Below are 21,221 nucleotides of genomic sequence, written 5' to 3' on the forward strand. Positions count from 1 at the left end.
AAGAAAAATGTATTACAATTTCGAACATTTTCATATCTTATAATTATGTCCATCGGGTTACCTTCCTCCTTATGTTGATTTCCAAATATCACCACAACCATAAAGACAAAAGTGATACAATTGTATAAAACCTGGACGATATTGTTTAGTAGATATTGTATAGAAACCAATGGTCGACCAGAAACAAAGAAAACGTTCAACTATAATACATGTATGCAAAAATCTTCTACAGCTTCAGAATATTGGTCAAAAAGTGTGCCAGTATTGAATGCCAATCAGTTTATAATTTTTCATTCTTAAAGTTACTTACTTATGTTAATATTGGAGAGAGAAAAGACAACTGGAAATTGAATACCGCCTACCAGAGCCTGGTCAATGTGGTCTCTCAGTTGTTTGACTGTGTCAGAGTTATCCGCATTGTTCAGCTTGGATTCCTGCAGCTCTTCCGTCAAGTCCTTAATTCTCCTGCGCAGCTCGGTTCTGTCGTCAATGAAACTCTTCAAAGTTTCTACTAATTTATCATCTGAGATCTCCTCCTGAGGAGAGGGTGTCTCTGGCGAGGAGAATGTCAGCTGCACCACTCTGTTCCTGAAGCGTTCCATCTGACGAGCAAACCAAAGGTCTCATCACTTTAGTTGGAGAAACCTTTACATGTCGACATGTTCTTTTTAATTCCGTTTTAGAGAGAAAATTATGATGGCTCAACCTGTCAACTTCAGGGCTTCACAAAGTCTATTTTATAAGTCTGGACAGAGTAATGTCCTCAAAATAAGACTAAATAAACATCAAATTAACATACAAAAAGATGAAGAATTACAGTAGTCACATCTCAATTAAAACCGACTGATTATTGTTTTCCACATCGCTGGTCAGGAGTGATTCAGAATTCATTTGTAACGGTACCTTCTTGGACACTTGTTCCAAGTCCACTCTAACAGTCCGCTCTGTCCTTTCTATGTCCACATACTGGGCTTTAGCCGTGTCAGCTTCACTCTGAGCCTTCTTCAGTTTGTCTGTGGCTTCAAACACCATCAGCCTCATCTTCTCCATCTCTTGCTTCATCGCCTCTATTGTCTCTTCATGTTGCTGTACTTTGTTTTCAGCAGTTTTAAATTTCTGAAACACAAAACAGCATTGCAAATAAAATTTTTCATAATATTAAGACGGGAGCTACCACGTAATATCAGTATCTGAAAAGCTGGAGCTACTGATAAAGGCATGACAAAGACTGGTGTTGAAATTTACATTTTTCCTCTAGATGTGACTGTACCTTCCAAAATGCCACTAAACCCATTTCAAAGACAAAAAAAAACCTCTTAGTGTCTCACAAAATGTGCCGTTTAGTCATGAATGAAATATTAGGTCATTAATATTAATACTGTGTTAATCACTCTCAATCTTCAGAGTTTATTTATTAGTAGAAAATATATCTGACATAAATATGATTTGTACATGTACTGAGCTGAAACGTGCTCTCTTACAAGTCTTAAGCTGATCAGTTCCTTCTCTCTAGCATCCCTTTCTTCCTGAATCTTCTTCTGATCGGTTACCTTGGTTACCTGAGGAATTAAGATTAAGAAAGTAAAGCAGAATTTAGAGGCTTTAACTCACCAGTGACAGATCAAGATGTAAAAATTATCAATAATGAATATTTTCTTCTTGGAATAAAAATCAGGCTTAAAAAGGTACATTTCAAAGAAACTGCTTCTTAGTAACACAATGCTGATGGCAGTCAGTTTTATGGGTGGCTTAGAGAGCCCAGAATGGTCCGACATTTTGCAAGTTACCAGCAAACTCTCTCACATATGACGTATGTCATCTTGGTAGAATGTTTCCCGTGACCTTAATACAAGACTACACTGTTGACTACTCGTTATCCCTAAGGCTTAAGAACAATACAAGCAGAGGAATCTTGGAAATTACCTAATGCTACACCAATTTACACTATTGTTTTACCAAAAGAATAAGTCTTTGCACAGTCGTCATAAGATTTAAAAATAAAACTTCTAAAATGTGAGAAATGTGGAACGTCCCAGTAATTTTTTTCCTGTTGAGGACACATTTACGGGATTTGGAAAGCTTTGAAAAACAGGAAAATTGTAAAAAATATGAAGATCAAACAAAACAAAAGGGTGGATTTTCAGTTTTTGGATAGTCTAATACCCAAAACAAAAAATAAAGTTGGTGTTGCCTGACCAGGGATGGTATTCAACCAAATATCTCCTACCCTGGAGATGGGTAAGCACCTTAACTACTCACTCACAACTCACTTCTCCAAGTATTAATGTAACAATTATAGAAACTCTGTGGCAATAATATGTATACTGTACCCTGTTGGACATGTTGGTTAAATGCTGATCCTTATCTCTAGACTCCTTCTTCATATTCTCCATCTCTCTTGTCAACTTGCTGATTGTCATGTCCTGTATTCCGTAACAATACAACACAGAAATACATGTCACAGCAGCAGAAAATTCACCACAAGCATTTAAAAAAAAAAAAAACAATCGAAAATCGTACACATCCATTGAGTCACATGTTCTCACTGAAAATCATGACAATGCTAAACTGCCATTCTGAAGATTCAACTAAACAGCCAAATATAAAGCAGGCATAAAGCAGCCACAGCTTCCACACATATTTTAACAAAAGGCACGTTAACAGCCCATGTTGAACACCATATTCCCAACACGTGTCCACACAGGCAATCTCTCATTAGAAAGCAACATCTGTTCATTCCACATGTATATTTATTTATTTCTTTTACCTGACTGTCGATTGGAGCCATACTCAAACATACAAGTGTGTATGTAGCTGTTTATGTGTATATGCACTCTAAATCCCCAAGCTGATCTTGAGTACGGCGTAAAACACCAATTAAATAAATAAATACATAAATCCAAGCTGAACTTGCTCCAGCTACATACAAAGCAACTTAACATGGCTAAGCTACAGCAGACTGTATATGCCAGCATATAATCCCTATGTCTAAAGTGCTATGTAATGAGAGATGTCCTTGTTAATGATACAACATCAATACAGTACTGTTCTGACAATATTTACCCACTGGTTAATCAAGTGAGTATCACATAGCATATAAATAATGACACCATGGTGATGCAAAGGTTAAAAATCTGAAAATACAACTTCAAAAAAAGCCATCTCTTTTCTTTTATTCACAGTGTTAATAAAAGTAGTGACAACACATCGAGTGAAGCTTATCTTTAATCTTATTAAAATAGTTGAGAAAAAGCTAGTACTGGGGTCTTACTGGACAGAGATATGAAGTTTTCTTCAACTTGGTTGTGGTTTTGGAGATATCGTGCTAGTAAGTCAGAACTAAACTATATAAATATCAACTTTGACGTGAAATGGTGTCACAATGTAAGGAATTTAATCTAACTGAATCAGTCTGACCTCCTCTAAAAAGCCTAAAATATAAGACTAAGTCCATTTTTTCTGTAAATGAAACCAGGAAAGCAGTTTTAAGAATATTATGTTTGACAGACGCTGATGCCAAGGTATATAAAGAGAATAAATCATGACAAATCTCAACTGTATTTATACGTGATGGTTTCTCTGAATGACTTATCAATACATCGAAAAAATTCTGAAGAGCAAACGTTATAAAAATAAACTAAGCACATTTTACAAGATGAAAAAAAGCTGGCTAACATACAAGTTGTGAAATGAAAGAAAAGAGATAACCTCAAAGTTTAATTTTTGTTAGGCAAAACCTTTTCATAAATGAGTATTATCAAGCTGGGGAACACAGAATATACATGTGTAAAATGTATGTATAAAAGATGTATCCATTTCAGAAAAAGAACGGGGGAACTGGGTTGTCTGAATAACTTCTATTTGCTCAAATGCATGAACCCCTGCCTGAGAGGCCTTTATTGGAATGAGATGTTTCTGATTGCTTCTCTGTGGCTATTTTCACAAATTAGCCCATATTAACAATGGTTTAAACTTTAAACTTCAACCAAAGTAATTCTAAACTAGGGAACCATTCTGAAAAGATACTAGATATTTCCACTACAATGTACATATACCACTACTTGTTAGCATGGCATTTGCCGCAAGATGGGATTCATCTAAAGGAGAGAACTCGATAGTAAATGTACTTAGGTTAAAACTTAAGGTCCACTCTAGATATATGTTTAATATATGTGATTTAGATTTTCAAGTATATAAATCTGACTGCAGCTTTACACAGGGAATAAATCTTAATGTGGTGAATTAAAATTGCAGGCTGATAAATCAAAGAAGAGAATATGCATCCTAAGGAATGAATCTCAACCCTATATCTACTTCAGTGTATCTGCATGCATGTATAATATGTGTGTCTTTTATGCATATACTGTACATAACAAATAAACAAAGACTGTCCATATGTATGTTATAATGTATCAAAGCAAGCTGTAACTGATAATAGTATAAATGAATGGGTAAAATGCATGTATATGGGGTTAAGCATAATGTCACCTGCCCCAGCAGCTATATATTGAGCAGACTGTACTATAAATTAATTAAGTTCTGAATACAAAGTCATATCTAACATCATTATGAATTGTACTAAGCTACATTTGCCCTGTTCAGGGTTAAAGTCTTGAATAATTTTAACTTATGGCAAGAAATTTATATATATATGTACTATCAAGTCTGACGCATGGCCACTTTGACGAGAACTGTTTGCTTCATTCCATGTTTCCAATCATGACAATGGATGAAATTCTTGACAAATTCAAAGTTAAGATCAAATAACAGTTTAGTCTTCAACTTGCCCCAACCATTTTTAAACAATACCACTGCAGAGCTAACAAATGACTTTACCTTTCTCATAATAGCTTGGGTCTGAAAAAAGGCAAGTTTAGGAATGAGGTCTTAGCCTGGCTCACAGAATTATCAAAAACTGAACAGGGAACTTATTGGAGGAATAAGGAACTGTAAGACGAAAACTGGGCATGAATTAGTGGGGAGGTATAAACTATGGGCATGCAACCATGGTAATATACATATATTTTAAAACAATTACCAATTTTGATATATTATTTAACAACATAAACAAAATATTGACACTGATTAATTAGTGTATTATTAATTTAGCCCATGATACACATCACCAAAATGTTAAAAAACAAAGTCATAAAAATTACTCCGACAGCCATATTAATTAAGATCTGCTGAGATTTCACGGAACCAGAGGGTCATAATTACCACATCTGACTACATATCATTAAGTCAGTAAATCTTTCATTTCAATAATGGGTCCCTATAAATAATTAATTATCAGCTGATCAGTTACAGATTACAGATAAATTAATTATCAATGAGCAGAAAATTCATTACTACAATCGGTGTATATAAACCAGGTATAAATATATATCCTGAATTTTTGACAAATACATATACTTCACGATTTTGCCATAAAAGGTTTATTTTGATCCTCCATTTCATGAACTGTTATCCTAAGGCTGTAATCTAAATCACCTACAATTTCAGGTAATTTTTCACAAATTAATCATCCAGCTGTACAAATGGCAGTACAGAATAGCGATTAGTCGCTGAAAAGGCACATGAAATTCTAGGGGATTTACTTTTTAATCACAGAAAGTTTTAGATGATTTTTCACAGCAGTGAGATTAGTTGAAGATAAATTACTGGTGACTAAGAAAACTACAAGGTGACCCGGAATGTATCCAATGAGAAAGTTATATTATTAACAGATGGAGAATAATCAGACATCAGTGTCCTGACCAGAAATAAAAAGTTTAAAATAACTAAAATGTGCGTACAAGTGTGAGCATGTGTGAACATTTCTAGGTGAGACGTACACGTAATAAGCCACCATGTGTGTAAATTTACAAACCTTGTTTGCCATATCCCTTTGCATCTGAGTAACCAAGCCAGATGTTATGTTCTTGTCTTTCTTGACACGATCAAGTTCTTTGCGCACTGATGTCAATTCTGTAACCCTTTCTCCAAGTTCCAGACGAAGATTTGGTACATTTTCTTGGGACTCTGCTCGGATTCTGTTAATCTATATTGAAAAAAAAATCAAATCCTCCCATCAAACTCATGAAGTACATTTATTATATAGACATTTATTTTAATTTTTACTTTATTTTGAAGTTCTTGTGCCCTTACTAATGTTAGACATGTCAATTTTGTGGTGATTTTTCCACATTACTGAATCCCCTGCTTTACTGGTAAATCCTGCTGAGAAAACCCTAGTTACTGACAGAGTATTAAATCCCTAACCTTTTCCCTCCAGGGTAACTTAAATCATTTAAAAGCCTGATAAGAATGCAGAATAGTTTTACTTATTGTCAGGCTACAAACAACGTGCTCAAGGAACATTTTTTTTCAACTAGAAGGCACTGTGAGAATGCAAACCTCTGCCACAAAAATTGCTGACTGCAACACAGACAAACAGTGGTCAGCAAAAACATAACCATCTCTGCCCTGGGGAAAAACAACAAAAAACGAAGAAATAAAATCTGCCCAGGGGAGGTAATGATGGCCTAAGAGCTCATGCTGCAGATTCTTACCTCGTCTTTCAGGGAGTCCACCTCACACTTCTTACTGCTGACCTCAGCTTCCAGCTGCAGTAGTTTCTGTGTTATGTCAGCATCACCTCCCATGACAAACGAGGGTGCGTTGTCCACCTGAGCTTGTAGCCCGGAGATCTGATGCTGTAGGTACTGAATAGTCTGGTCCTTCCTCAGTGTTTCCACTTCAATCCCACGAAGCTGGCACAGCTCCTGGCTCAACTGCATGATCTTCTGATCCTGAATTGGAGAGAGGGAAAAACATCATATATTTATTCATTTATTTGATTGGTGTTTTATGCCGTTCTCAAGAATATTTCACTTATACGATGGCGGCCAGCATTATGGTGGGTGTAAACCCAGGCTGAAACCGTGACCATCCTGTTGCTGGCAGATCTTCCCATGTATGGCCAAAATGCCAAATAGGATACATGTATACATGTAAAATTATGTGGTTGTTAATAATAATAATAATAACAGTAATAATAATCCCACATTAGTCAGAATACTCTGGGAGACATGTATGTTCCTGTATCCTACAGCTGATATATGCCCGTTGACTAGTCTATCACCCTTAGATTGGCTACGAAAACAATAACGTCACTGACGTAATTCACCTATATCTCAGCCCTCTGCGTTAAACTTTTGCAGAATAAAGGCAGATATATGTACACATATGGATAAATCACTTCAGGGATGTCACTGTTTTGACAGCTGAACAAGAGAGCGACAACCTCCAACTGATGCATATGGCTGGCCTAACGAATTAGACTGTGTATGCTAATGACACAATGACCTCTAATGACCAATAGAGGTCCCTTCCCAAAATGCTGGGTATTTTCCTATCCGCACTTAAAACCTCCATAGCCTTTCCTTAATGATATTTTCTCAATCAGCGATCTTCTGTTGAGGGATCACACTTTTATTGGACCAAAACAGAGTCCGATTACGATCATTTAGGGCCATTTCCAGTCTACAACCAAGCAAAAACATAGTGCGGACAGCCATGTTCTAAACCACTAACTTTTGCATGCATGAGTGTGGTGCAGAGCAGAGCCTATTCTCCATAATTTGGATTTTTTCATGCACAGTGGATGATTTTTATTTGTAAAGAACGGCAATCAGCATGGCCAAAGGTCTCCATGGCTGAGAAGGTATGGAAAAGCACCAAGAAACAAACATGGCTGCCTGTTGCCATAAAAGTGCGATCCCTTCAGCTGGGGATTGCTGATAGAGAAAATGTCAGGTAGGAAATTCTTTGGAGGTTCTAGGTGCAGATACGCAAATACCCAGCGTTTTGGGAAAGAGCCTCTGTCACACCTTGTATTACTATCATATAATGTCTAATTCTTCAGGTTAGCATATGGCATAGGTCCTATGACAACCAAAGTATTTTGTCTGATGTGGGATAAGATCTCAAGCCCTAGTTACTGTAAATGCCTCTCAGTTCAAAACAAAATGCATGACATCAACACTGAGCACAGACAGTCCCCTCCGTACCACTGTTCCCTTCTATCTGCTTTCTATGAACTTAAAACAGTGAAACTTTTGGAAGTATCAGAAGTTATATTTAACTTAAACCAAATGTAACACTGATTTATAAGCTAATAATTCACAAAAATTAAAAAAACATGGACGAGAAATGTATTTGTATATAATGTGCAATACGCTCCAGCCTCCAAAACTGATCACATTTACATCTGCACATTTACATCTAGTCACTTATCAAAATGATGTTGGCGTGTGTAACTGTCAGTTACCTTTTCCTGCAATGCATGTAAAGAATTGTCCATGTTTTGTTGCATTGTGACAGGTGCAGGGGAAGACACCGCTGCAGGCTGGGAACTGACTCCACCCATCCATCCACCATTCACAGCTGAAGGAAACACAAGTGATAAAAATGACAGCGATACAATGATGCATAAAACAGCTAAAAAATGAACACCGGGTTAAAACATCAAAATCGGTTTACCAATAAGTACATTATACTTGTAATTTAACATGATCAAAGTAGTTTTTACACTTGATTTTTACCTTATACTATTAGAGGGGTTACACGGACTGAAATGCACTGGTTTTTGGGGGTTTTTTTTTAAATGTATAAGCGCACTTATGACCTGACTTAAATTAAGACCCAAGTTAAGTAAATGACAGTTTCAAATGAATAGTCACAAATCTCTAAAACAGATACCGCTTAATAATAATGATAATACTTATGATCCCAGCAAAAATGGGATTACAGCCTAGAGGATTAAGTACAGAGTAAAAACTAAAAATCATATCTATCTTGACACTAACTTACAAATGAAAAGGCTGAGTGCCAAAAGAAAGACAAAAATTACATCCATGATAGAAAAAAGTGGCAAATGGACGATTAATTGGATGAAACCTTACATCTGGAAGATGTGACAACCTGAGGTGTTGAGGTGATTGTTGATGTTGTCGTTGTGCTGTTGTTGTAACAACTGCTGGTGATAACGGGGACTGGAATGTTCTGGACTCGGTCAAAACTTGACCTCCTGTAGGTGGCGCCACCTGCACTCAGAGGCCTGCTGCGCAGAGGAGGCCTGGGGATATTTGGCGGGGGACCTTGTTGGACGGCAATAGGTGACCACAGCGTGCACGACATAGAGGGCGTGACAGTTGTTAGGTAAGGGAGACTAGCCTTTGATGTCATGGTCTGGGCATAGGTAGGTTGGTTGTCAGGAAACATGGCTAACGGTTGAGTCCACGCAGGCCTATACTGCACAGGTGGGTGATTTACCTGAAAAAAAAAAAAACACTTAGAACTTATGTTGATGTACTAGCTAGAGAAAGCTTATACTGACTCTGACGGACTGCTTCGGTAGCATAATGGTTAGTGCGTCCCCCTCTAAATCGGGATATCCTGGGATCAAACCCAAGGTTGTGTCATACGAAAGATATTAGACATGGAACTTATTGCTGCCTGGCTTTGCGCTCAGCACTAAGCGGTTAAAGCAAGGAAAAACGTGACTGGTTGGCCTGGTATCAATATAATGTGACTGAACTGGGTGTCATGTCTAGTGTCTTCGGCATGACATTTCAGTGAGAGCTGCACTTTGGCGGAGGGCTCGCCCTGCCACAAGAAGACACAATATATATCCACACACCTAATTACACGTACATTATTGTATTATGACTGAAAAATTGTTAAGTACGATGTAAACCCCCCAAATATACATACATACACTCAGGACTCCAATTTCAATTCCTTTACAATCATTATGTTTACTGGGGTATTAAGTACATGAGTAACAGCTTTTAGGTTGTATACCTTAATAGTAGCTGCAGGACTCTGACCCTATTTTTATCTTTACTTCATCTTGTTTTGGATAATAAACATTATATGAAAATCTTTTTAAAGCAGTGTGAAACTCTGTGAATGCAGGTGTTGTTGTGACTTACTGGTGGAGGATTCTCCACATCAAGGGTGTATGACATGCCACTGAACCCAAATCTGACATTGTCTCCAGGAGCAAGGCGCACTGCAGCATTCTGCACACGAACATCATTTACGTAAGTGCCCTGAGTTGTGTTCAGATCTTGAAGGACAAAACAGTCCTCTTGATTATTGTACTCAATGACAGCATGCTGATGGTCAATTCCAGGATTCTGAAAAGAAACAATACAGGAGATTTTTAATGGTTTTAAGTTATATGTATCATATATACATGAACGGATATTAAATAGTCTGCCGATATTAATTATTGCATGTCATCATAATCTTCAATTTATCTCCAAGAAACAGCAAATAAGACTAAAACTGAACTCTGTACACCTATATATGTGTACATGTGGCAGCCACAGAGGCAGAACAACAACTGAAACTAATGATTAACAATAATCAACTATTCAAAACAAATAATTTTATGCAAAAAGCTGCTGAATACTAAAATTTAACACTGATCTATCTGTCATTCTGAAGGCATTTGTTCATGTAGACTGTGAAAATTATACTTTTTGTGGAGCCCTGAAATTGGTCAATCCAACCAGTGTAGTTTTGTCTTCAAAATCAAATTAAAATGTTTATGAATTACACTTAAAGTTGGTCTTTCATATGTGAAAAGGTTGAGGAAATATGGTATGTGGTATGGTCCGACATGCTCAGGCAGAGGTTCCCTCATGCTTTTTAAAGGAAAACATGGCTCAAACCATGAATGAAGTGAAAATATCATACTTTTCTTAGTACTAAAACCACCAGGAACCAAGAGTTAATTTTTCACTTTTGTTACATGTTTATTACTGAGTAAGATAATCACCGAAATACATTTGACGCTGCTGAATGCTTCAGGTGCATATCAATACCAATATCTGTCTACATGACAGACTGTTTATTTCAATCAACAACAGTAAAACACATGTTAGAGATCTCAGTCAAGTCAATCTTGTTTTTTATTTCTGCAAATGGACTACGGTTTTAATATGGTTTAAACTTCAAATTAATCTGAAGACTCGGATCTTGACAGGACTTGATACAAGACTTTGATTTATCAGGTAAATGAATACAATATGTTTCAAACTGAAGCCAGATAATGTTCTTTTAGCCACAGGGGCGGATACCAACTTTAGTATTTTTTTCACGTTCGTGTTCTGAAAACTGCCACATTGTTTGTGGGGTCAAGTTAGTCCCAGGTGGCTACTTCACCTCCTCTCCTTATATTGGGCTGGCAGAGTATCCTAGCCACAGGGGCAACAAATGGTAAATCATACACCGATTCATGTCATGTCCGATAGTCATTTCTTAACAATGTCAAGTGGGTCAAGTGGTCAAACCTTTCATTGCCGTCCTATGACGAATAGTAGTGGATCGTTTGACTTGGTGAACTAAGGTATATCATGAACAGTCACCTTGTTTTATACCAATTCACACTTTGCCAAAATACTTCAATGTGTAATAATGAGCATGGCTATAAGCACTAATCAGTCCATCAAACAAGGCGTAACGATGTAAATAATTTATGACTCCAAAAATATGCACACCAGTTATCACAGGTTTAGGGCTAATTAAATCACTCACCTGCAGTGTAAGATCACATCCCTCCCGCCCGACAGTTGTTACCTTAGGGGCTAAAGGTATAGGTAAGGAATCTCCACTTTTCAGGACGCCTCTCATAGTTGGTTTGTAAAATCTCAAAACGTCATATGGTGTGTGTTGTTGTTGTTGGAAACGTTTGGTACAGAAAGGACGTAGCGTGGTTTAAGACATAGGACTTCAAAACGAAATTTCTTCCAATTACAATTTACACAAACCTACTGATTACAATTCCGTTGCAAGACACTGTGGTTTGTTTTGACAGGAGCTTAAACAAGCGAGATAACCGGTTGGCGGTTTCCCTCAATTCTTCCAACACATGCGAGGACTTGACAACCAAACATTTATACTCTCTAACATAGTAACAACCAAAACAAAAACCAATTCTCTAAATATATCATATAACAGCTATGAATTCTTTCGCATTTTACCAAATATACATTTATAATCATAAAATACTTCCAGATTTCTGCGTTCTGTGCAAAAACTAATGGATAATGTTGGAGAGTAGAGGCAAGTGCGTTGAGGTCAAGGTCGTATCGCATGGTCGAAGGTCACTGGCCCTTCAGGTCTGTTAAAGCAGCTTATCGAACACTTGTTTTGTTTGTAGAAGAGAAAACAAAATGCCGACAGCTCTTGTCCTTCTCGCCGAAGGCGCCGAGGAGATGGAAACTGTGATAACCGCCGACGTGTTGCGACGTGGAGGGGTGAGTAAACCCATGACATGAGACCGGTTCGTTAAAACCGTGCTTCCCTTCCAATTGCAACAGGCAAACGGTTAAATATTACCTGTGGCGTAAACAGCCCTATATTAGCAATTATTTCGAAGAGCTCTGTTGCCTCTTCAGGCAATTAATGACATAAAATCCAGATAAAATTATACCAGGAAACACAAATAAAAATAAAAAAGGGACATTACATATACTACAGGCTGTCAACGGAGAAAAGTTCAAGAAAACCGAGTTTCACCCATGTTAAATAAAATGACAGTATTCATAATTCAATGTACTGCACTTAGATTAACCACCACATACCATAACTAAGCAGAAGATCTGCATTGGTGATTGCTATAGCACCCAGCCCTCTATAGTCTTATGCCCAGGAGCCTCTCACCAATGCGGTCACAGTAAGTTCAAGTCCAGCTCATGCTGGCTTCCTCTCCGGCCGTAAGTGGGAAGGTCTGGCAACAACCTGATGGTCCTGGGTATCCCCCGGGCTCTGCCTGTTTTCCTTCCACCATAATGCTGTCCGCCGTCAGTGATACATTCTTGAGGATGTTGTAAAACACAAATCAAGTAAGTCAAGCAAGTCTATAGTCTTATGTGGACCCTGGTATACAATGCATGTTGTATGAATGTAGGCATAATTAACACATGCTGACTAAAAATTAACAATTTTATTACTCTATTAAATGATTCTGTACATGTATCTTCATGGTGTATTCCACTGAGGCAGCACCATAAACTTATGTTCACATCAGGACTGGTTCAACATGAGGAAACACTGTCATGATATTCATGAAATAATGACACGAGAGTCCTGTTTTACATTATCCCCCACTAAATGAGTACCATTCTCATTACAGGTGGAGGTAACTGTGGCTGGCTTGTCTGGGGATTCTCCCGTGCTGTGTAGTCGTAAGGTGTCCATCAAACCAGACAAGAGTTTGACTGAGGCACTGAAGGCAGGACCTTATGATGCTGTTGTTATCCCTGGAGGGGGTAATGGTGCACAAAACTTAGCAGAGGTATAGTCTTCAATCTGTTCATAGGTGTTATTAGGAAGGATCTGAAATAGATCTACCTAGAAAGAGGATTCAACTAATAAATGGTTGTTGTTTTAACAATACATCAGCAATTTATTTGGCTATGAGGTGGTGAGAATAATTTTAATGCATGGAATCAGTGTAGTGAAAGAAGGTTGTATGAGCTTGTTGAGCTTCTGGGATTTGTGGTGTTTCAGTGGTTCATGTTATATGGCCAAAACATTGTTAATGTAGCATTAAACAACATCAGTCATTCATTCATTTCTGATGTATCATCCTGGTATGGCTGAAACAACGCCACTGTGGAATTAAATACCAAATAGTCATTCAAACACTCATTTATGTCTGGTGTATCATCATTATATTGCTGATATATTGCCATTGTGGATTTAAACACCAATTATTCATTTATTCATTCATTCATATCTTACGTGTCATCATCATATGGCTGAAATAGTGCCACTGTGGCATAAAACACCAATCATTCATTTCTGGTGCTGTGCTGCTCACTCTATCACATGGTCTGTTGCATGAATACTGAAGGCGAGAAACTTATGAAAGCTTAAGAGTGTTGAACAATTTAAAATTTACAATTATGTTTGACCATGCACTAACTCTTTTTGTACATACATAAATCACTTTGATTCATATCCCTTCTTATTGACGATGTGATCGGCCATGGCACAATTTGGACAACTAGCCCTTAACTAGTGAGGTCACATTTTCAAATCCACCTCCTGCTGGTTTCACAGCAGCCATGCATTAGGAGATATGTCGAGTACACAGCAAAGTGCTGTGGCTATATCCTGCTTTCCTTCACACACTAGCCAGATTGCCTTCAATATTCCACAATTTATCCAAAACAAAGAGACAACTTGGGGAAATAGATTAATGATTATTGTGGTACTTTTTTTCTTTTTTGCAGTCCAAAGCTGTTGGTGAAGTTTTAAAAGAACAAGAAAAAAGAGGTGGTGTAATTGCTGCTATTTGTGCTGGTAGGTTGAAAAAAAAACCTTGTTATAAATGCCTAAATCTAAAATGCCTATCAAGTACACAACCTCTCATTTCACATAACATCAGCCATTGAAGGATTTGAAACCATTCTTGATACATTTGATATCCCTACTAATGATATGTTATTTCAACATTTTAAACTGGATTTTCTTGTTGCAGCTGTTTCTCAAAGTGGTCATAAATGTTATGCTTGTCGCAAGTACAAATTAAGGCGGAATGTGCCATCTCTATGGTATGTCATGCTGATTTGGCCGGTGTAACCTTACACCCCTTTGAGAAACAGCCCTCATACGTTTGTGGTTGTGTGTATGGCTCATGTAATGTAGTGTAACGTGTATCTTCTTTTTGACAGGCCCCACTGTTTTGTTGAGTCACGGAATAGCTGCAGGTAAAACGGTAACCTCGTACCCCAGTGTCAAGGACAAATTAACAGGTATGTTGTCTGGATAGCTGGCCTGTAGTAGCCCAGGGTAGAGAGTTATTACCTGGCTTCAGTCCTCGGGTTACATCCAGCACATAAAAATTGGTAATTGTTGCACATTTTTTTCTGTATTTCGTATTCAACATAAGGGGTTAAGCTCATGCACTTGTTTGCACTTGTCTGTATATTAAATTAGGCATCATACATGGCATTTTTGGCATATCATTCTAGTGATGCAGCACTTAAATATGCAGTATTTAGATAAGACTTGATTTATGGTCTAAAGTAGAAAGTAAATTTCAAATGCAAAGATCCAGCCTTAAACCTGACTGCCAAAGAAGAGGTCAAAACTACCACGGCCGGAGAGGAAGCCAGCAGTGTTATATCATGTAAGAGTGGCACATATTAAAAATGGACTTTCGTTGTTTGTTGCTGGTAATGGAGAACCTCTCCTGCTTAAAATAGTTGAGGTGTAGGCTGTGTGGTCTGTTGTTCATTCCTGCCATTGTGATGTCATTTGCTGGGCAGACCAGTAATAGGCTGTTTGGTGTGTTGTTCATTCCTGACCCTGTGATGGCATTTGCTGTGCAGACCAGAAATAGGCTGTGTGGTCTGTTGTTCATTCCTGCCATTGTGACGACATTTGCTGTGCAGACCAGTAATGGGCTCTTTTGTGTGTTGTTCATTCCTGTCATTGTGATGACATTTGCTGTGCAGACCAGTAATAGGCTTTTTGGTGTGTTGTTCATTCCTGCCAGTGTGATGACATTTGCTGGGCAGACCAGAAATAGGCTGTGTGGTCTGTTGTTCATTCCTGCCATTGTGATGACATTTGCTGTGCAGACCAGTAATGGACTGTTTGGTGTGTTGTTCAATTCTGTCATTGTGACGACATTTGCTGTGCAGACCGGTAATAGGCTGTTTGGTGTGTTGTTCATTCTTGCCATTGTGATGACATTTGCTGGGCAGACCAGTAATAAGCTGTTTGGTGTGTTGTTCATTCCTGCCATTGTGATGACATTTGCTGTGCAGACTGGTAATGGGCTATTTGGTCTGTTGTTCATTCCTGCCATTGTGATGACATTTGCTGTGTAGACTGGTAATGGGCTATTTGGTCTGCTGTTCATTCCTGCCATTGTGATGACATTTGCTGTGCAGACCATTAAGCTACTCCAGTACAGTTACTCCGAGGAGCATGTGGTTCAAAAAAGTGGTCACAAGTCATGGACCAGGCACAACCTTTGTTTCCAGTTACTATTGATTCTGCTTTTCTCTAATTCCAGGTCAGTACAGTTACTCCGAGGACCGTGTAGTACAGGATGGTAAACTGGTGACCAGTCAGGGCCCTGGTACAACATTTGAATTTGGGATAAAACTAGTGGAAGTTTTACAAGGCAAGGAGAAAGCCGAGCCTCTGGCTGGACAGATGTTGGTTAAGCTGTGAGGAGACACTCCCACAATGAACTTGACTGAGATCTGCACAACACACTAAGAGCTACATGTATAAAGGTGCTCAAACAGAAAGTGCTAGGCAACCCATAAAATGGGTGTTCTGTTTGTTTTTATGTTTTTTGTTTTTTTAATATCCAAAGCATACTGTTGAAGTATTTTGGGCTGGGTTCACTCTATAGATGGCTAAACCTTAAAAGGACACAGAATTGTTGCTGATTAGCTCATGTGAGAGAGACGTTTAGGCAAATCCAGGTTACACGTATGCCTAGCCTTATCAGAATTTTATGTACGGCACATTTATTCAAGCATGGCCCAGCTTTAACCCAGAAAATCCTATATCTTCATGGGTCAGCCAACCAGCATTGATTCGATATCTCTATAACCAGTGAGGTGAGGTCCATATCCTGTTCTTACTGGTATGGCTAGCTGTTGTCTTGTAAGAGGACATTGTAGTACCTAGCAGTATGTCGTTTTCTCTGTCTCTGCCTGGTTTGCTCTACCTGTAAACTGCACCTCTGTAACATTAAGAGATTGGGGTTCTTTTTCCACCCACATTTGGAAGTCATACTGAGGCATACTGGTGCCTGAAGTTTCTCACATTTGTTATGTCTTTGATGCATAGTAATTGTTCCATCTTTGGCTCATTATGAGAAATATTCTCATTGGACATGTTTGAAATGATCTACATTTAATTGCATTTGACGAATAGATGCTTTTGTTGCAGAAGAAAACAAAATGTATAGATTACTTCAGCTGGAGTGCTTACTCGGGCAATAGTCTTTATATTGTGTGCCATTTTCAGATTTGATGTTTACATGAAATGTATATGTTAATAAATGTTTTGTTATGGTGAATTGTTGTCAGCGTTTCTTTTGATGAATAAATTTATACATCTGCTTGTAGTCAGCATGTTTACATCTTAAAATGCGGTAGACCTTCACTAGGTTTGGGTGCTAATTTTGTATACCTGTATGCAATCTTTAAGCAGAAATGTACCACACAGAAATCTGGATAGCATAGTTTTCTCTACACACCATTTTTTTTTCCTGTGACCATCTGCGAGGACGCTATATAAAACCGATACATTTGATGTGACAATGTTCTTAAGACAGAGATATTCAGCAATAGACAAGACAATAAATAACCGTAAATTTCACTTACAAAATGGTCATAAAATCAAATATTACTTCCCACTTGGATGTCATCCTACTTTTAAAAAACCCCAAACACCTTTCTAGCATCAATAGAGCTCACAGAATGAGCAACTTTGTCATGAATGAGCAAATTTGGGTCATTTTATACCGTAGTAAAGATTTACATAAAAATTCTAAGTGATCAAAACCCTCGATCTTGTTAACTCACTGATGATAAAAGAAAGCACTCAGTATCCAGCTACAATGGATGCTTGCACCAGGCATCCATAGAAATAGACGTGTTATCTGTATCAAAGAGTTGTTCTCATGAAACTCCATGAACAGCGCAAGAGCTTGGGAATCTACAAAATTCCCAAATACAAGTGAGGTCTGAACACGCATCAAATTCTTTAATTTGTGTTTAATGCCATAGTGTTACTCAAGAATTTCCTACTAGTATACAATGGCAGTCAGTGGAAAAGGTGGAGGAAGCCAGGGTACTCGGTGTTAAACCATACACCTAAGGCAAGTCACTGACAAACTTTCCCCATGTGTGATGTACACATATGCACACCAGACTGGTGGAAGACAAGTGGTCTTCTACAAGTGTTGGACTGCGCAAAAGCTCACCATATTGTTGGCGACCACTTATTGTCATCAAGGTCCCACAAGCAGTGAGAGCAGGAGAATTCACATATTCCCTGAGCAACCCCCACTTCTTGTGTCTAGCTATTACCAGGCCAGCACTTTTACCTCACTGATTTATTTGATTGGTGTTTTACACCATACTCAAGTATATTTCACTCATACAAAAGTGGTCAGCATTAAGGTGGGAGGAAACTGACAAACATCCGCAGGTTGCTGCCAGACCTCACGTACACACCCTTCAACTTATGTCAAGTAACTTTTTCTGAAAAAAAAAAAGAAATAAAAAACAAATATTATAATAAAAACCATGATTTATTTGTGAAAAAGCTTACTTTTATCGAAATAAATCCTGAGACAAGTTGTCTCTGCTTATGTACAGCTTGCAGTAAAAATACCTAAAAGAACCTGACGATTTGTCTAAAAAAAAAAAAGTTTACTAAAATGCTGACTGGGTAAGAAAGTTGACAATGACCTACAAAAGTGAATACAAAAAGATGAGGGTTTTTTTTAGCCTGACATAGGGTACAGAAACCGCTGCAGGAAAACACAACGAAAGGGTACTTTTAAAAACAAAATCAGGTTCTGTGCTTCCATAAGACTTGCAATAAAAAAAAAAAAAAAAAATAAAAAAAAAATTCACTCAAAACATTCTTATTGCAGTTATTTTACAGTAATACAAGGTATCAAAATACATTCTTATTACCCACCAGAACATCTAACAGGAGCAAATAGGTTACAGATTTGAAACCTCTTTGAAGACTGCCTGTAAATCATAACAGTCTCTCCTAAAAAAAAATTCACATTTGATCTGACTTGTTTACCTAACAGCTGTATAATTCTCTGACAACAAAACAAGAAAACAAACTTTTAAAGAGTGGCTTATTCAACTGTGCAGAACAAGTGGGAAAAATATATCCTGTGAAAAGCCCAGAAGATATTTTGCTCAGTCAGGAGATGCCACAAAAATCTTTCTAAATGTCTGCAGTCTTAAAATGGAGTCTAACCACTTCGGTAAAATATATGTTCAGATGAGGAGGAACTTCTTAACCAGCAGGTCATTCCCACAATAAGGTCTTTACAATTAAGGACATTTTCTGATCCATTTTATGGCCTTGTGTGTAGTGGGGTGGGGGTGGGGGTGGGGGTGGGGTTGGCAGGGAATAGGCCTGCAGCAACATGTCCGACTTACAATTCACAAATGGCACAACTTTTGACAACAATGAAAAGCTGATAAAAAAATTAGTATTGCTCTCAGGTCCTAAACCTTGAAAACACTCATCACTCATATATCTAGCTCTTAGGCCCCCTTATCTGACCTTTTTGGATGGCTAAAATTAGAAACCAAACGATGACTGGATTTCACAATGTGTGACTGGTACAGATCAAGATGGACGAAAAGGCAAAATGACAGAAACCAGACTGGTTTTGAGGAAAACTGGCAATTATCCGGAAAATGGATATATAAATTGAATTCTCTATGCTCCTAAATACTAACCAGTTTGATTGTATCCGTGACAATATTACAACATATGACAACAGACGCTAAAATCTTGAGTAATCAAATCTTTCCTTTTCTTTGTGGTAAAATTAGCCATACAAATTATGATAAGTCACCTACATTTGCATTAAGCTTTTCTTTAAGTTACATGATTTACCGTTAATCAAAGTTTTCATATAAGCTTTCATCAACTTAATGGGCCTAAAGCAGTGAGATTTACTGGTAAAACATGCCTTAAAATTACAGATAACTTACCGTTAATATGGATATGCGTAGCTTTACTTAAACTGCTCGTTAGCTTGCTCTCAGCCTATTGGGTAGGCTGTGCACAAATTTTGTAAACAACTGTCCCTGTGAACTGGATTTGCTCATTAGGGTATGTGTCAAATCTGCTCAATCGGCAAGATCACACTACTTAAGTCTTTGTTGACGTTCGTACAAACGTTTGACGTTTGTAGATTGGAATAAAATGCCTTTAACACAATTTTAATTAATTGCCTTGTTCCTTGACAAAATTTTAATTAATTCCTCATTATAGTGTCTATTATGTGAGAAATGTGCTGATTTTACAATATTTCAATGATTTTAACTCTTCTCTTACTTTGAACCTGGCGCAGACCTAGTCGTCAGATAGAAAACTACAACCTGAAACTGTCACTGCTCATCTTGCTAGTTGCTAGAACACGGAGACAAAAATACTTGCTGAGATATACCGTTTCCTAGTTTCAAACTTCCTGCTAACACATCATCAGTTTTTGGTTTGACTTTCCATAGGGTAATGAATGCTACTGAGATGAAACTGTTAGTACACCAATTATGCCAATTGTTTCCTGGAGACAAAGATTCAGGTCTCTTGTTAAACAGAGAACTATCTGTATCTCGTAACCTTGATCACTCTTCCAAAATTGAAAGAGGTCTTTAATCAGATCAAATCACTCTTTAGCACTTATTCACAAGAAATCTACATGTTATTAAGTCTACAGGAAACCCACTATATTTTTATTCCTAAAGTGACTTTGGTAAAAGCTTGTGGCTGATTATCAACCTGCCCAAACCTCTTAAAAATCTCGGAGAAGTACTAGGCAATCTGGAAACTGATGAAGAGCACAACTGGTTCAGATATGAGAAGAGAATAGGCTGGATGCTATACACAAATGAAATCTGAGATAAATATTTCGGTCAGGAGTGCAACAAAAATATTACCTAGTTTGGTACATGATGAGCATCAGAGTTAACAATTCCGCCACTAGATATTCATTCTTTTACACTGATTTTGATGTTCTCAACAGCTGTACATAGGATATTAAACAACTGTGGCAGGTTAACAGTTTACAGGCATTCAACTGCTGTCAGAATGATTATCAATGAAATTAAAATCAACCAACAAAAAAAAAAACTTTGAATATGTCAGCTGTCTCCAACAGATAAATGACACATCTGTTTTATGATCAGTATAAACATGAACCTGTTGTGTGTCAGAAGACTGAGATGAAAAAAAGTCTGCAAATAAATAAAATTTACACTTAACAGAATTATTTACAAAACAGGAGGTAATACTGAAACAGCGCCTAAGTCGAGCCCATGTAATTACTTTGTACAGTTGTTAAAGACCGTAACAGACATTACCTACCATCACAATGACTCCTCACCACGCTAAAGCTTCTCAGTGGCATGCCACTAGCC

The 21,221-nt window shown here is 37.7% G+C and overlaps 2 protein-coding genes across 2 annotated transcripts in view; one reads left to right on the top strand and one right to left on the bottom strand.

Annotated features, from left to right (window-relative positions):
- The window catches only part of LOC135474874 (forkhead-associated domain-containing protein 1-like), a 28,691-nt gene extending 16,780 nt beyond the window's left edge, over positions 1-11,911 (bottom strand). The window contains exons 1-10 of the mRNA XM_064754513.1: positions 11,593-11,911; positions 9,981-10,187; positions 8,949-9,318; positions 8,315-8,430; positions 6,555-6,794; positions 5,873-6,043; positions 2,331-2,423; positions 1,482-1,559; positions 904-1,116; positions 363-602 (exon numbers count right to left, since the gene is read on the bottom strand). Of these exons, the coding sequence (XP_064610583.1) occupies positions 363-602; positions 904-1,116; positions 1,482-1,559; positions 2,331-2,423; positions 5,873-6,043; positions 6,555-6,794; positions 8,315-8,430; positions 8,949-9,318; positions 9,981-10,187; positions 11,593-11,688 (1,824 nt within the window). The 5' untranslated portion in view covers positions 11,689-11,911. The remainder of the gene's footprint in view (positions 1-362; positions 603-903; positions 1,117-1,481; positions 1,560-2,330; positions 2,424-5,872; positions 6,044-6,554; positions 6,795-8,314; positions 8,431-8,948; positions 9,319-9,980; positions 10,188-11,592) is intronic.
- A 244-nt stretch (positions 11,912-12,155) lies between these two features.
- LOC135475293 (Parkinson disease protein 7 homolog) lies at positions 12,156-17,106 on the top strand. The gene is made up of 5 exons (XM_064755134.1): positions 12,156-12,314; positions 13,193-13,354; positions 14,298-14,367; positions 14,739-14,819; positions 16,091-17,106. The coding sequence occupies exons 1-5, from the start codon at positions 12,231-12,233 to the stop codon at positions 16,249-16,251; spliced, it is 558 nt and encodes a 185-aa protein (XP_064611204.1). The 5' UTR covers positions 12,156-12,230; the 3' UTR covers positions 16,252-17,106.
- The last annotated feature ends 4,115 nt before the right edge of the window (positions 17,107-21,221 follow it).

This window comes from Liolophura sinensis, chromosome 9, assembly GCF_032854445.1.
Source record: "Liolophura sinensis isolate JHLJ2023 chromosome 9, CUHK_Ljap_v2, whole genome shotgun sequence".
Taxonomy (NCBI): domain Eukaryota; kingdom Metazoa; phylum Mollusca; class Polyplacophora; order Chitonida; family Chitonidae; genus Liolophura; species Liolophura sinensis.

Coding starts and splice junctions, on each gene's coding strand:
- LOC135475293 (XM_064755134.1), top strand. CDS start 12,231: ATGCCGACAGCTCTTGTCCTTCTCGCCGAAGGCGCCGAGGAGATGGAA. Junction 12,315..13,192: donor ACGTGTTGCGACGTGGAGGG/GTGAGTAAACCC, acceptor TTCTCATTACAG/GTGGAGGTAACTGTGGCTGG. Junction 13,355..14,297: donor GTGCACAAAACTTAGCAGAG/GTATAGTCTTCA, acceptor TCTTTTTTGCAG/TCCAAAGCTGTTGGTGAAGT.